Source organism: Saimiri boliviensis, chromosome 6 (assembly GCF_048565385.1).
Source record: "Saimiri boliviensis isolate mSaiBol1 chromosome 6, mSaiBol1.pri, whole genome shotgun sequence".
Lineage (NCBI taxonomy): Eukaryota > Metazoa > Chordata > Mammalia > Primates > Cebidae > Saimiri > Saimiri boliviensis.
Window position 1 is genome coordinate 72,229,007 of NC_133454.1, and position 14,759 is coordinate 72,243,765.

The following is a 14,759-nucleotide window of genomic DNA, read 5'->3' on the forward strand; positions in this document are numbered from 1 at the left end:
TCTCACTCTGTCACCCAGGCTGGAGTGTAGTGGCTCACAATCTTGGCTCACTGCAACCTCCACCTCCTGGGTTCAAGAGATTTTCCTTGGCCGGGCGTGGTGGCTCAAGCCTGTAATCCCAGCACTTTGGGAGGCCGAGGCGGGTGGATCACGAGGTCAAGAGATGGAGACCATCCTGGTCAACACGGTGGAACCCCGTCTCTACTAAAAATACAAAAAATTAGCTGGGCATGGTGGCGCGTGCCTGTAATCCCAGCTACTCAGGAGGCTGAGGCAGGAGAACTGCTTGAATCCGGGAGGCAGAGGTTGCGGTAAACCGAGATCATGCCATTGCACTCCAGCCTGGGTAACAAGAGCGAAACTCCACCTCAAAAAAAAAAAAAAAAAAAAGATTATCCTACCTCAGCCTCCCAAGGAGCTGGGATTACAGGCACCTGCCACCACACCTGGCTGATTTTTGTTTTTCTAGTAGAGATGAGGTTTCACCATGTTGGCCAGGCTGGTTTTGAACTCCTGACCTAAAAGTGCTGGGATTACAGGTGTGAGCCACTGTGCCCAGCCAGCATCATCACCTTTAAATCTTTCTGGGAGATAGGTAGATCAGCTACATTTTGCAGGCAAGCTCAAGGCTCAGAGAAGTGAGGTGATTAGGCTAGTATCACCCAGTGAGGATGCAAGTGACCTAAACCCTGGACTGTTTGATCTTAATGCCTACAACTATCACCAAGGGACCCCCTCAGACCTCCTGCCTGGCATTCTGGCTGCATCCCTCCCATGGCTCCCTTGCATGCACAGGAAAGCCCAGCTCCATGCCCAGCAGGCTTCCTTCCTGCAGCCACCTGGCCACCTCTGGTTCTCTGCTGCTCTAGGTTCCCTCCAGCCTCCTGGCCTTTGTCCCTGACACACCTTCTGCCGGTAGCCATCCCTCCAGGCTCTGCCAAAATCTACCCACCCTTCAGGTCTCAGCTAAATACCCCAGCCCCAGGGAAGCCCTCCCTGACCCCCACACCAGGGCAGGCCCCCTTCTGTGTTCTCATCTCCCCATGCACTTTTTAAAAACAACAAGCAAAAGCAATATATTTTTATAGTAAAATATATATAATATAAAATTTACCATTTTAACCGTTTTAAGCATATAGTTCAATGATATTAAATGCATTCATACTATGCGACCATTCAGCTCCAAAACTCTTTTTATCCTGTAAAACTGCAACCCTGTACCCATTAAATAATAACCCCATTCCCTCCTACCCAGCCCCCAGCCCCCACCATCCTACCCTCCATCTCTGAATCTGACTACCCCAGGAACCTCACGCAAGTGAAATCAGACAGTGCCTGTCCTTTGAGACTGGCTTCTTTCACTTGGCATTGTGTCTTCCAGGCTCATCCATGTTGTAGGATGTCAGAATTTCCCTCCTTTTAAGGTGTATCCCTGTTGTGTGTACGTACTCTGTGTGCCCACTTTTGCATCACCATGTGTCACTGGTTGTGATGTCTGGCTGGTCACCGTCGGTCTCTGCTGTAGACTGTGAGCTCCAGGTGACAGGCCCTGACCACTCATGCCCCTGCACAGAGAACACTGCCTGGAGCACAGCAGGGGCTCACTGCGGGTTTGTGGAGTGAGTGAATGCTCTGAATGTTTCCAAAAGGGAAAGGTTCTACCTTTACCCTTTGCTGTCACTCTGCCCAGGTGGCTTGGGCAAATTCATCCTCAATGGTGACTGCCAGGGCCCACTTCTGCTCAGGTCCACACTTTATCCGGCCCCAGGTCGTGTGTGCATCCAGGCCATGGGGCTTTCCAGGTTCATGTCTGGGCCTGCATTCGCCACCTTGCCCCAGCTGTGCTTCTCCCCTGTGCTCCACCTTTCCAAGGCCAGGAGCCCAGACATCACCTTGGGCTTTCCCACCTTGCCCACAACATCCAACCAGTTACTGAGTCTGGCCTGACCAGTCCACCTCCTGAGTGTCTGTCCCCAGCACTCCTTTCCTATAACCTCTATCCTTGCCTGATCTCAATGGCCTTGACCTCCTCTTCTGCCTCCCACCTTCCCAGCAGTCAGACAGACTTCATGAAGCATGAAACAGGCCACACAACTCCCCTGCTCAAAGCCCTCTGCTGGTGTTCCGGGCCCCCACAGTGTGGCCTCTGCCGACTCTGACAGCAGTGCTATAGGACCAGCACCTTGTGCTCTGTGCTGGCCACATGGACCTCTGAATGTACCAGGCCTCACTTGGCTTTGCAAGGTGCCATTCCTGCTGCTGAGAAGACAGGTCTTAGTGGGGGTGAGCACCTCCTCCAGGGAACCCCCCGACCCCAGGCCTGGTGGGTGCCTCTTGATGTTTCTAGAGTGTCCTCAGCAGAACGGTGAGCTCCTGTAGCAGAGCATTCATTCCATAGTGGGCATTCACTGAGTGCCACTGACAGCAGGTGCTAAACACTGAACTCTATTCAATCCATATTCCCATCTGTGAATACAATGGAGAGGGCACACCAGAGGGAGTTCACAGATCTAAGCTCAGGGTCAGGGCTGCCAGGGGGAGGTGGAAGAACAGTGGGGTTAGGGACGCCTGCCCTGGGGTGGCCTGGCCCCTCTGCATTCTCTCCTGCTCAGGAGGGGGCTTCCTCCTTCTCTGGGATGACCATGTTGTTGGGAGGTTCTGCATAGAAAGGCAATAGGTGCCAGGGACACAGCTCTCTGGCCTTGGCCCTTTGTCCATGAAAGGGGTTTGCTCACACCCATCTGACAGCCTCCTAGATGCAGAAAGGCCATTCTCAGGGGAGTGGGCCCAAGTCCCACCTGCATCAGGGTGCGCAGCGACTCCACATATGACTGCTCTGTGTCCAGCAGGGTCATGGCCACATGCTTCCGCATGTCCTGTGGGGACAGGAGCAGAGGGTGAACAGGGGTCTTGGTCCCTTCAGACTCCATCACCAACAGCTGCTATGTGGCACCCAGAGAACCCGCCCACACCCTCTCCCTACCCTCCTGCCCCTTCCCTCCTGCCGCCCAGGGCTCCTGGCTGTTCCCCTGAGGCCCCCAGGCCCTCCGCTCTGCCAGGCATTTGCTCAGCTGCGCCCCACTGCCCCGCACTTGTACTTCAAACACATGGCCTTGCATGATTAGCCCTCACTCCTCCACCCCCATCTCACCAACCCACTTCTTGGCTCCTTTGCCGGGCTCTTTAAAACAGTTCTTTAAAAAATCAATAACCTTTCACATTTGCAAAGAATGATGCCTCCAGGCCAGCATCGACTCAAGCTGCCAACTCTGAAGACTCCGCCTTCAGGCTCAGCGCTATGGGAACATGCTCACCCAGCTGGCTGCCCACCATCCCTAAGAGCAGACACCATCACCCTGCTACAGAAGAAGACACTGTGGACCAGAGAGGGGAAGTCAGTGCTGAAGGTCACAGAGCTGGGCGGTGTCAGGGTTCAGCCACTCTCAGACAAGGCTGGATCCCAATTTTCTCATTTAAAAACATTAACTAAGCCCCCCTATGCACCAGGCACTGTTCTAAGCATGATGCATTATTCAATAATCTTGGCCACCTTGTGAGGTAGATGTTATTATTCTCTTCATGTTAGGGAGGGGAAAAAGGAAACCCAGACACCAATGCCTCCATCCTATGGATCTGATGACCTCAATTACCGAGCCCCCAAGGAGTCACACAGCCTCTGCACCCACACCCCCAGGCACAGCATCCTCATCCCTGTCTAGGAGGCCTTCTTTGTGTTCAGCCCCTGGAACTGAGCTTACCTGCTGCTCCTCTCCACTAGTCCCTACACCTCTCCCCGACACCCCCACCTCCAGGAAGCCTTTCCAGACAGCACCAGCCCCAACAACTTCCCTTCTCTGGCAGAGACTCCACTCCAAGCATCCTCACTGACTTCTCTAAGGCCCTAGAGTGATCCTGGTCAAAGCCTCTAACTCCTCCAAGCCCCAAATCTCTGGGTTATTCTCCTCTCTCCACTCCCCTCCCAGGTCTTGGTTTGGCCTGAGCATCTGCAGACCCTATCTTGGGCTCCTGCCATCAAGGCCTGCTGGTTCGAGCAGATGCTGTGCAGGAGGCGTGCCCGGGTGTCCATGTCTGTGGCGTCCCTTTAGTCCCCACCTCTAGTCCCTCAGGGTAGGGACTCAACCAGTGGGGCTGCCCTGGTCACTGCCATGCCCACGGCCCATGTCTTAGTGGACCTGAGCCCAGGCCTGTCCAGCTTGCCTAACCCAGCCACTGCTCCCCTCCACTTTGGCATGCCCAACCCCAGATCCCTCACCTTCTGACTAGGGACTCAGGGGTAAGACCTGTCCCCCTCGTGTCCTATAATGAAGCACACTCAGAAAAGTGGGCTCCAATGCTAGGAACTCAGTAGTGGGGGTGTGAATGATACCCCCTGGTGCAGGGAGGAATGGGAGGCTGGCTCTTCCCATCCTTGCCAGCCCACCCTTGCCAGCCCTGGGCTCTGACAGGTGGGAAGGCATCTCAGAGCCTCCGGAGACAAGCAGACCATCTATCTTTGGTGCTCCTGTGGCCTCTAAAAAACCAGGGCAGCTTCCAGAAGGAGGCAGTGGGAGCCAGGAAGGCCTCCCGAAGACAGGCCCAAATGTCTAATCCTGCCCTACCCCACTCCAGGGACATTTCAGCACCCCACAGACATGGCCTCACTTCAGCCTCATACTCAGCTCTGTGACACAGGTGTTGCCATTTCCACTGCACAGGTGAGGAGTCATGTAGGAGAGGTGACATGACTTGTCCAAGGTCACACAGCCAGTGAGTGGCACAGTAAGGACCAGGGTCTCTTCAGCCACTTCATGATTCTCAGGGGCTCAGCCTCCAGAGTTCTCACCCAGACTGGGCAGCCACGGGCCACAGGGTCCCCAGGGCTGCCCTTAGTGGCTGTGTGGCTATGGTGGTCACCTAACGGCCCTGTTTCCACATTCTCCTCCATGAAATGGAACTAATAATCCCTCCCTCCCAACACCGTGAAGGCAGGGCAACAGTAGGGCGGAGCAGCTCTGTCCACAAGCAGCAGGTCACCAGTGCCCACCCTTCCTCCACCTCAGTGAGATGGCATGGGGAGCTCCCTGACAGTGGGGCCAGGCCAGGCTCGGCCCTGGGCCCCTCAGCCACCCTCCCCCGCCCACACCACGGCCCTGTCAGGCCCAACGGGCGCCACAGGGGTCATGGTCAGCAAGGCTTCCTGAGAGGCAGGGCTGGCGCTGGGCCTGATGCCGGGAGGCTGGGGTGACACAGGGAGGCTGACGCTGCAATGCCCGCCTCTCCCAGCTTTCTCCCTGCAGCAGAGCACAGCAGCCTGTCACTCAGCTGTCAGGTAGACACTGAAAACAAGGCCAGCTCCCTGTCACTTCACGAGCAGCCCTCCACACGTGCCCAGACACGGGTGTAGTGTGCAGGGCTGGGGGGTGGACAGGGGAGGTGGGAGGCAGACAGCGCAGCTGTCAGCCTGAACAGCAGGCCCACCTGTTCTGGGCGGGACAACCCTGCAGGCCCAGCTTCCCCACAGCGCCCCTCATCCCTTGCCAGCCCCAACCCTTTGCGATGCCAGGCACTAAGGTGGGCACTGGGGGATACAGCAGGAAGACAGAGGGGGCCGCTCCTGGGATGACTGGGGCATCACAACCCAAAGACTGAGACCCTGATGTGCACAGTGTGAAGACAGATACACACACAGAGACGCCATAAAGGCAAGCCGCCCGGCACAGACACCAAACACGGCCAGGTCACGCAGCTGAAAGCCAGGCAGTCCAGCACAGAGACTTGAGGCTGTGGAGAGACACAGCCCAGTATGGGGAGGGGACAGAATTACAGCCCCCACTGGGACAGGGAACATGGCACAGAGTCCAGGCCGGGAGACACACAAAGACAGGGAAACGGCCCCAGGACGCCTCCCTTCCCCCACGGGAACGCACACCATTGGGAACTGGAGGCTGCTGGTCCCACCACAGCATGACTCCTCCAAGGGCCAGCAGGCCCAGCGACAGCGGTAGGATGGCAGTGGGGAGCAACAAGGGCTACCTCCCAGCACACACAGACACCCGAGGCCACCTCAAGCCTAAGAGAACTGGGAAAACCTCTCCTTCTTGAGCCTGTGGACCCAGGATACCACTAGCAACAGCCTCGGCTTCTACAGGGACCCACTCTGCAAGCGGAGTGCCCTCAGCGCCCTGCCAGCCACACCACCGCCTGCCAAGGTTCTTCACCTTCAATCTCCTGGTCTCCATACCCCGTCACAGAGAGCACCCGCGCCCCATGGCTCCCCTCCCCCCACCCCATCCCCGCTGTCTCCTGGGTTGGTTGAGTTCTAGGCCACGGGCCCAGGTCCCTGGCTGCCCCTCCCCCTCCCCGTACCTGGGCCTCCCCAGGCTCCTCGGCGTCAGCGCTGCTGCCCCCGGTGGGCTCCCCGGAGGCGGCGGCTGGGCCCAGATCGCGCATGTCTTCCAGCGCGATGGTGAACTGGGCCAGGGTCTTCACCATCTGCAGCATGCGGCCGGCCCGCCGCCGGGGCGGGGACGCCGGGGTGGCGACGGGGGCGGGGGTCGGCGTGGAGTCAGGGGCTCCCTCCCACCCTCGCTCCCTAGGGACCCAGCCAGGCCGCGGCAGCAGTCGCGGTGGCGGTCGCGGTGGTCAGTGCCAGCGTCGATCTGAGCGCTGCAGCCCGGCCGGCGGCGGCGCTGTTGCCTCCTCCGCGCTGGGAGTGCGCCCGGCGAGCCAGGCGCGCGCGGCGCCGCTGTGGGGAGGAGGGTCCCCGCCCTCTCCGCGCCGCCCCATCTCCCCTAGCCCGCTGGGGGCAGCCCACGCACCCGCCCCTTCCCCCCACGCGGCAGCATCCGCTCGCGGACCCATTCCTCACCCCAGAACAGGAGTCGGCGCACACCGGTGAACAAAGGCGGCGACATGTACTTTCTGTCCACACCTGTACCCAGCGCGGGCACACGCTGAACGCAGCTTCCCACCGAGGAGCCACGGAGCACAGGTCACACACAGGGGCACAAACACACCTAGGCAGAATAGGCCACGTTCATGGAAACCTGCCCTCGGGCCTGGACCCCTATGCACCAGGGGGGTCAGGGCCAAGTGCACCCACCTCAACACAGTCCCTTACAGACCTGAACCCTGACACACACGAACATGATCCTTCCTTGCGCCCAGACAAGTGCTTCTGTGTTCACACAACTATTGCCAGGCAGAAACAGGCACTGTGTCCAGAGTTGGACGTTGAGAGATTTGCACACATACACATCCCTGGTCTTTCACCCAAGGGAGGCACTCTTGGGCCTGAAGGAGAGCGGCTATCAATCAAAGGACCCACCTCAAATCATCTCTACCACTGCCCCAACCCAGCTTGGCCTGTGTCCTATACCTGGAACCATCTTGGAGGGTTCTAGTCCTGTCCCTGCCCATCCGCCTCAACCCTAGACTATGCTCCCATCCCTAGACTATGCACCCCTAGACTGTCTCCAAGCAGGATCCTCACAGCCTGCTGCTTCACAGCCCAGAGTGACAGCAGAACTTATCCCAGACTCACTTAATCTGGACTGAGGGGTGGGGATAAGCAACCTGGTTTTGCACCAGCTCCCACCCCACAAGATGCCGGGGCAGGGGAGTCTCTGAGGCACCCTGCAGCTGTGCCTCAGCCCTGGCAGACTTCATGCCTTTATTGTGCTGAGCGCTCTCATGCTCACCAAGCTCCCAGCTGACTCCCTCTCCCAAATCTGCTTTTCCCTTGGTTTCCCGCACAGTGGACATCCTGACCCTATTGCTCAAGCCAGGCCCATCTGTCCACTCCTCTCACCTCCTCGCTTGATGTGCTCCAGCCACTTCAGTTTTAACTTCCAGAAACTGACCATGCTCTCTCCTGCCTCAGGGTCTTGGCCCATGCCTTTTCCCTCACCTAGGAATCCTTTTTCTTTTCCTTTAAGACTAGTTTCAGTGCAAATGTCACCTCCTCAGGGAAGCCCTCCCTGATCCTCAGATTAGGTCATGTGCATCTGCTCTCTGCTCTTAAAGCCTCTCGGTTTTCCACACCGTAACCATGTATTGCAGTTCCTAAATACGAATTTAAGCAATTACTAGATTGAGGACCATCTTCTCCCAGAAGACCATATGCTTCCTGAGGGCAGCGTCCTTGTCCCTTTTGCAAGCCATGACACTGTGAACACAGTACAGGCCTGGCTTAATAAGCAAGCCCCCAATAATTCCTCCTCCCTTCTCCCCACATGCCCAGCAGTTACTGAGAGGCAGACCAGTCTAAACAGCTCTCTGCCTCTTACCCTCCCAACTGGAGGGACTGTGGGCTTCCCTGCAGGTGGAGCCTGCTCCTTCTCTTCCTCCTCCCCGAGCTGGGCATGCAGAGGGTCTGGAGCAGCCAGACCAATTGACTGAGTGGTGGCTTGAAAGGGAGGAGGGACAGGCCCTTGATCCAGTCCAGACATCCAGGTCCCACAGCACATGCAGACAGTGGTCTGAGGGCCCCACCTCCGGCCCCACTGCTTGGTCACTGAGGATGCCTAACCCACATCTGGCTTTCTCTCAGGGCATCTCGTCCCCCATCTGACCCTATCTCAAGCTACGTGACCCTGGGCATCAGCTTTCTCTGAATGGCTGAGAGGCAGTGTATGGCTCAGGATTTAAAGAGGTACATCCATTCCCTCACTAGCTTCAGTGAGATGGGGCCCTGCAGAGATCAGTCCATCCTTATTGGCCTCCAGGAGCTTCCAGACAACACACAGGTTTCTCTCATAGGGCACAGCAGAGGGAGTCACTGCTGCTTGAGGGGCAAGTATTCAGGAAGGGCTTCCTGGAGGAGGCATGGCATGAACAAGGTCCTGAGATCAAGAAATCCAGAGGCATATGAGTGCCCAGAAAGCAGAGTTCACTGAAGGGCCCTCTCCCCAAGAAGGGGGTGGGACTTGGTGCCAAAGGCACTGCTTGCTGCTGCTGCTGCTGCTGTTGCTGTTTCATTAAGGATGGCTAATGAGATCTAAGCCTGTTGTCTTGGCAATGGAGGGGGACTGGTGAGGTGGGGAGATAAAGGGAAGCAAAGAGAAGGAACAGGAGCATATGGGTTGGTCGCTGAGTCAGGGTTTCCAGGGAGGGCCCCATAGCAGCACAGGCATCAGAGCCCTTCAGGATGAGGTCAGCTGGGGTAGGGGGTGAGGGCAACATGCCGGCCAAGGCAACCCTGTGCAGGTGTGGTCCTGTTGTTCCTCTGAGCTCCTGTTCTGGCTGCTGATTTTATTTTCCTTTAGGGTATTTGCAATTGTACAGAGTGAGTGTGGCTCAGGAGAGTTTTTTTAAGTGTACAAGGTGCTTGGTGAAGGCCTACCCAGCTCTCCTCTCCATACTCCACACCCCACTGCAAACACCTCTTCTCCCATGAAAGAGCCACACTCTCACGTGGCTCCTTACTCAGGGAAGGCAAGACAGAGGTGGAAAAAGGGCTCTGTTCTATGTAAGTACCATCTCACTCCAGGAGAGGCAGGATGGGGGCCCAGCTCTGTGGGACCGCCTTTCTATACCAGTCCTGGGGAGCACCTAACCCTCCCTCCTTTTGCCTAATCTGCTGACAACTTTCCCATCTCTGCGGGAATCCAGATACCCTGACTACCTGCCTCCAGACACTCCTGCATCTGGTCACTGTCCACCTGGGAGCCACCTGGTCCTGCAGCTGGTGCTGGACCAAATGGGACTAATGATGAGAAAGGCTAGACATAGGGATGAACAGCCAAATGAATGGATAACCAGCAATGGCTGAATAAATGAAAGGATGGAATCATGATAGATGAATAAATAATAAATTGATGGATGAGCAGATCAATGACAGTCATGAATACATGAATGAATGCACAGATACATGGTTTAATGGATGAGTAATTAATTGCATTTTTATTTTATTCATTAGCTGATTCGTTCAATAAATACTTATTGAGAACCTACTAGATGCCAAGCACTGTGCTGGGGATTTAAAGGTAAGGAAAGAGGCCTGTGCCCTCCTGGGCACCACAGTCTACACAAGACAGGAATTGAGAAAGAAATGACAAGCATGATGCAGGTGGTGAAGGAGAAATGCCAGTTCGGGGCAGCAGGCCTCATCAGGCTCCTGCAGGTGGAGGCACAACCCTATTAAATCTTTGTCAAGAGAGAGTGCCTGGGCCCCAGAGCTGCCCAAACTAGAACACTGGGAAGCCCATAATCTCAGAATTGCCCCCACCGCTAATGTTGTTTGGACAGTTCTCAGGGGCCAGGCACCCTACCATTGCTTTGCACATCCTGGCTCCTTTAATGCCCATGGCAGTCCTACATCAAAAACTCTATTTACTGCTCTCCTTTCTTACAAACCAGGAAACTGAGGCTCAGAGAGGTCACCTGGTTAGTAAGAAATATAATCCAGGTCTACCAGCCACCTCCAGGGCCCTAGCTCCTAAACTGCACTCCCTCCTCAGTGGGGAGAGCCCCTCTCCACCTCCCCTGGCCTGGTGCACACAGCTGGGCTCTCCCCACTCCCACCCACCTGGTGTGGTGGTTACCTTTCTTCAGCCTCCTTTGTTCCAAGATAGTGACATGGATTTTCCTGAAGGTTTAGGTAGTAAACAAAATTCCGTCCACAGGTAATGCTAGAGTCAAAGAAGATCCTCTTCCCTGGGAACTCAGCCCTGGCAAATGGCCCAGACAGACTGTCTGATGCTCCTGACCCCACCAAAGTCCACAAGCATGGGACTGGTACAGGATGTTCCCAACCTAATGGGCTATCCATTTCCCTGACAGCCGCTGCCTTCCTCGGGTGCCCAGTTCATCAAGATGAAAGTTCCAAAAGGGGGACTTCTTGGTGTAGAGAGATTAAGAAGGCAGGCTCTGGAGCCAGAGAACTCAAGCCCAAATCCTGGCTCCGCCACTTACCAGGGAAGTGACCTTGCTTGGGCAAGACACTTCTTGGGGCCTCAGTCTCTCCATCTGTTCCTATTTGAGGCCTCTATCTTCTTCCCATCCCCCTACCTTCTCTTCTCTCCTCCCTTTCCCCTGCCTCCCCTGGTCAGGTCCTGTTCCCTAGAGACCCTCCCTTCTGGAAGGAGGAGCCTCTCAAGGCTCCACAGAGTTCCCAGGCCTCCTAGGCAGCTGGAAGGGAAGTGTCCAAGCCACAGGGCTCCCTGGAGATTGGCTGCTCAGGGTGGGCTCCGTGATTCTGGGGAATGTGCTTTGGGAAGGGGAAGGAGAGCTCCTTAGAGCCACTGGACCTTCCTGCTGTGGGGACACTGCCCTGCTTAGGTGGGTCTGTGTGTGCACCTGGGGTGGGATTATGAGTGACACGACCTGTGTCCACTCTGTGTGGACTCCTCCATGTCTGTGTGTGCCCCTGTCGGGGTCTTATGTGGACATGTGACTGCGCAACTGGTGTGAGGGTGATGGTCCATGGGGTTCAATGGCAGAGACGGAAAGTGAAGGGGTCACTTCAATAATAAGCAAAAGTAGCTGGGCACGGTGGCTCATGCTTGTAATCCCAGCACTTTGGGAGGCTGAGGCAGGAGGATCACTTGAGCCTAGGAGTTCGAGACCAGCCTGAACAATCAATATAGGACGACCCCATCCCTACAAAAAATACCAAAAAAAAAAAAAAAAAAAAAAAAAAGCCTGGCCTGGTGGCAAGCACCTGTGGTCCCAGCTATGTGGGAGGCTGAAGCAGGAACATCACTTGAGCCCTGGGATGTCAAGGCTGCAATAAGCTGTTTTCCTCATAATCACCCCCAGTGGGTGTGGTAGAGTGTATGTTTTGAAAATAGCTGTCATCTCACATGCTTTTTTTTGAGACAGGGTTTTGCTCTGTTACCCAGGCTGCAGTGTAGGTGTGTGACAGTTCACTGCAACCTCAAACTCCTGGGCTCAAGCGATCTTCCCACCTCAGCATCCTGAGTGATGGGGGTACAGGTGGGCACCACCATGCTCAGCTAATTTTAAAAGATGTTTTAGAGATTAGGTCTTGCTATGTTACCCAACCTGGCCTCGCACTCCTGGGCTCAAGCAATCCTCCTGCCTCGGCCTCCCAAAGTGCTGGGATTATAGGTGCGAGCCACCATGCCCAGCCCACATGCTCTTCTTACAACGTGGCATTGACTCTTCCCACGGAGTGATGAGGTCCGGGTCCTCTCCCTTTGAAGCCGGGTAGAGCTTTGTGACTGCCTTGACCATAGAGCACAGAAGAAGCAATGCTATGTGACATCCAAAGCTAGGTCATAAAAATGTTATGTACTGCCGTCTTGCTCTCTTGGCTTACTCATCCTTGAAACCCAGCCTCCACGTTGTGGGGAAGCGCAGGCCACATGCAGGGGCCATGTGTAGGTATGTCAGCTGACAAGCCAGATGATGTCCAGCCAAATGCCAGCATGAATCACCAATTTGTGAGTAAGGATGCCTTCAAGGTAATTCCAGCCCAGCACTATCTGACCACAACTGCATGACTCTCAGTGAGAACTGCCTAGCTGAGAAAACCGAAGATCAGGGAGGTAGATGAGCCATGGTCACACAGCCAGTAAGTGGAAGAGATGAACTGTGAACCCAGGGTCCTTCATATGCTGACTGGAGAAATGAAGGAAGGGGATTATTTCTGCACAGGCTAGATTTCATCTATTGGCCCAGGGGGTCTAGCTGAGACTCCAACCTCACCACTCCTTCCAGAAACTGTCCCTGCTGGCTGAAAGGAGGATGGAGGTGGCAGCCCTCACTCCTTGTGCTGGGACTCAAGCCCAAATTCTAGCTGCCGAACCTTGCTGGTGCACTCTTAGTCCAGAAGGGACCCCCCTACCCACTGTGCTCCCAGCCCCCTCCTAGACTTCCGGAATGAGGTGTGCTCCCCTTATCTGTGGTGAGAGCTCACATCTACAGCTGGCCAGTGTTTAGTAAGGTGCTGTTTCTCATGCATTACCTCATTTAGTCCTCACAGCAATCCTCTGAGTTATGTATGCCTGTTATTGCCATTTTACAGATAAGGAAACGAAGGCTCCAGGAAGCAAAGCAACTTGCCTGAGGTTATGAAGTCAGGATGTGGCAAAGCTGGTTTTTGACCCCAAGTAACTGGTATATCAGGGAAACTGAGTGACCTCACCAGGGTCACAGAATGCATTAACAAGGAGTCAAGCCAAGTCCAGAGCACCTTGAATGAGGAGGTCGGGGCTATATTCTCTTCCATGGATGGCTGGAATTTAGATGGAAATAGGATGGTCTCAATGTCTGCTCCCTGCTCCCCACAACCAGAAAATCCATAAAACCAAAGACCAGGTCTCTTGACATACAGTAGGTGCACAATACTTATCTATTGACTGTCTTGCTTTGCAACTTCTGCCAAATTCCTCTCCACTCTGGGATTCAGTTTCCCCCTTTGTAAACAAACGGGGGAGGAGGGAAGGTGCAGATGGATTCTAAATTCCCCACCAGGCTTCCTGGCAGAGGTGGTGGAGGTGAGGTCATGCTCAGAGGTGGAGGATGGACAGCTTGACCTTCCTCCCTGATTTCAGGCGTCAGGATCAAGCCTAAGGCTCCAGGGAGGAAGCTGAAACCCCAAGAATTGCACTTCCACCAGACGCCCACAGGTGACAGCAGAGGCCCACATGGCAGGAGCTGTGGTGCATGTGGTTTGAATTTAACTCGTGGTTGTTTTTTTAATGTGGTTTTTTTCCCTTTCTTTCTTCTCTGAGATCCACCCCTCTCCCTCCCAATTTCAAGAAGATACAGCTGGACCTTCCAGGCTGGGAAGGAAAAGTTTCTTAACATCACAGATAATAACCGGAAGCAGGTGGTGGGGGTTAAGGGGTAGATGGATAGACAGACCCCCAGCAGATGTGAAAAACATCTGAGGAGCTCAAAAACTCTGAATGTAATCATCCTCAAGAGGCTGGGACTGTCACCCCCATTTTACAGGCAGAGAAACCAGAACCCAGATCTTCTGGGCCCCACATCTGTTTCTGAGGGGGGTAGGTTGCCCTGCCGTTGGCAGTCGAGGAGGACCCCATGGGAATCCCATGGAGCCTTAGGGTAGGTAGGACTTGGTAAATCTAGCAAACCCCTGCTTTAGGGGCTCCCAGGAAATGCACCCACCTGACCCTATGCACACTTCTGCCTACATACTGGCCTGCCCTGTGGTCCCAGCACTGGCTTAAAACCTGTGAATGAGATGACCTCCAGGGGCCTTCCTCTCCCAGCTCCAAAAGTTATTTCATTCAGAATGTCTAAACCTGGCTCAGCACTGGACCATTGGTTAGGGAATCAGGCCCATGTGGCCCAGCACCACCACAGTTCAGCCTCTGATTCTTGACCTGCACAGAGCACTGGAAAGCAGGGATCCCTTCCCTCTCCTCCACCCAGCTCCCCAGCTTTCAGGAGGCTGGGATCGTGGGAACGGAAGTTATCCAGGGTCTGTTTCCAGCCCCTCTTGTTCCCTCCCTCCCTCAGACTCAGGAGCAGGGGGAAGGGCTGCAGTCGTGGTGTGTTGTTGGTGGGATGGGGTGTCCTGCCTCTGGCGCAGAAGATGACTCACTAGGCTGTGGGCCAGGCACCCTGGGAAAGGCCAGGCCAGCCTCAGCCAGAGCCCCAGGGAGCTGACGCAGGAAGGAGGGGACCAGGGTCTGCCTTGGCTGAAGATAAATTCTGGGGGCTCTCAAAGCCCCACAGCCAAAAGAGGCTGTCTTCCCCACTTACCACAGTTCCAGAAATTCTATTCATGTCACCAGAGGCCTAGGGAAGCTTAAGGTGCAATC

The 14,759-nt window shown here is 55.3% G+C and overlaps 1 protein-coding gene across 1 annotated transcript in view; it reads right to left on the bottom strand.

The window, feature by feature from the left end:
* The window catches only part of ARHGEF17 (Rho guanine nucleotide exchange factor 17), a 62,285-nt gene that overhangs the window by 20,663 nt on the left and 26,863 nt on the right, over positions 1-14,759 (bottom strand). Inside the window, exon 2 of the mRNA XM_039470892.2 lies at positions 2,799-2,876. Coding sequence (XP_039326826.1) covers positions 2,799-2,876 — 78 coding nt within the window. The remainder of the gene's footprint in view (positions 1-2,798; positions 2,877-14,759) is intronic.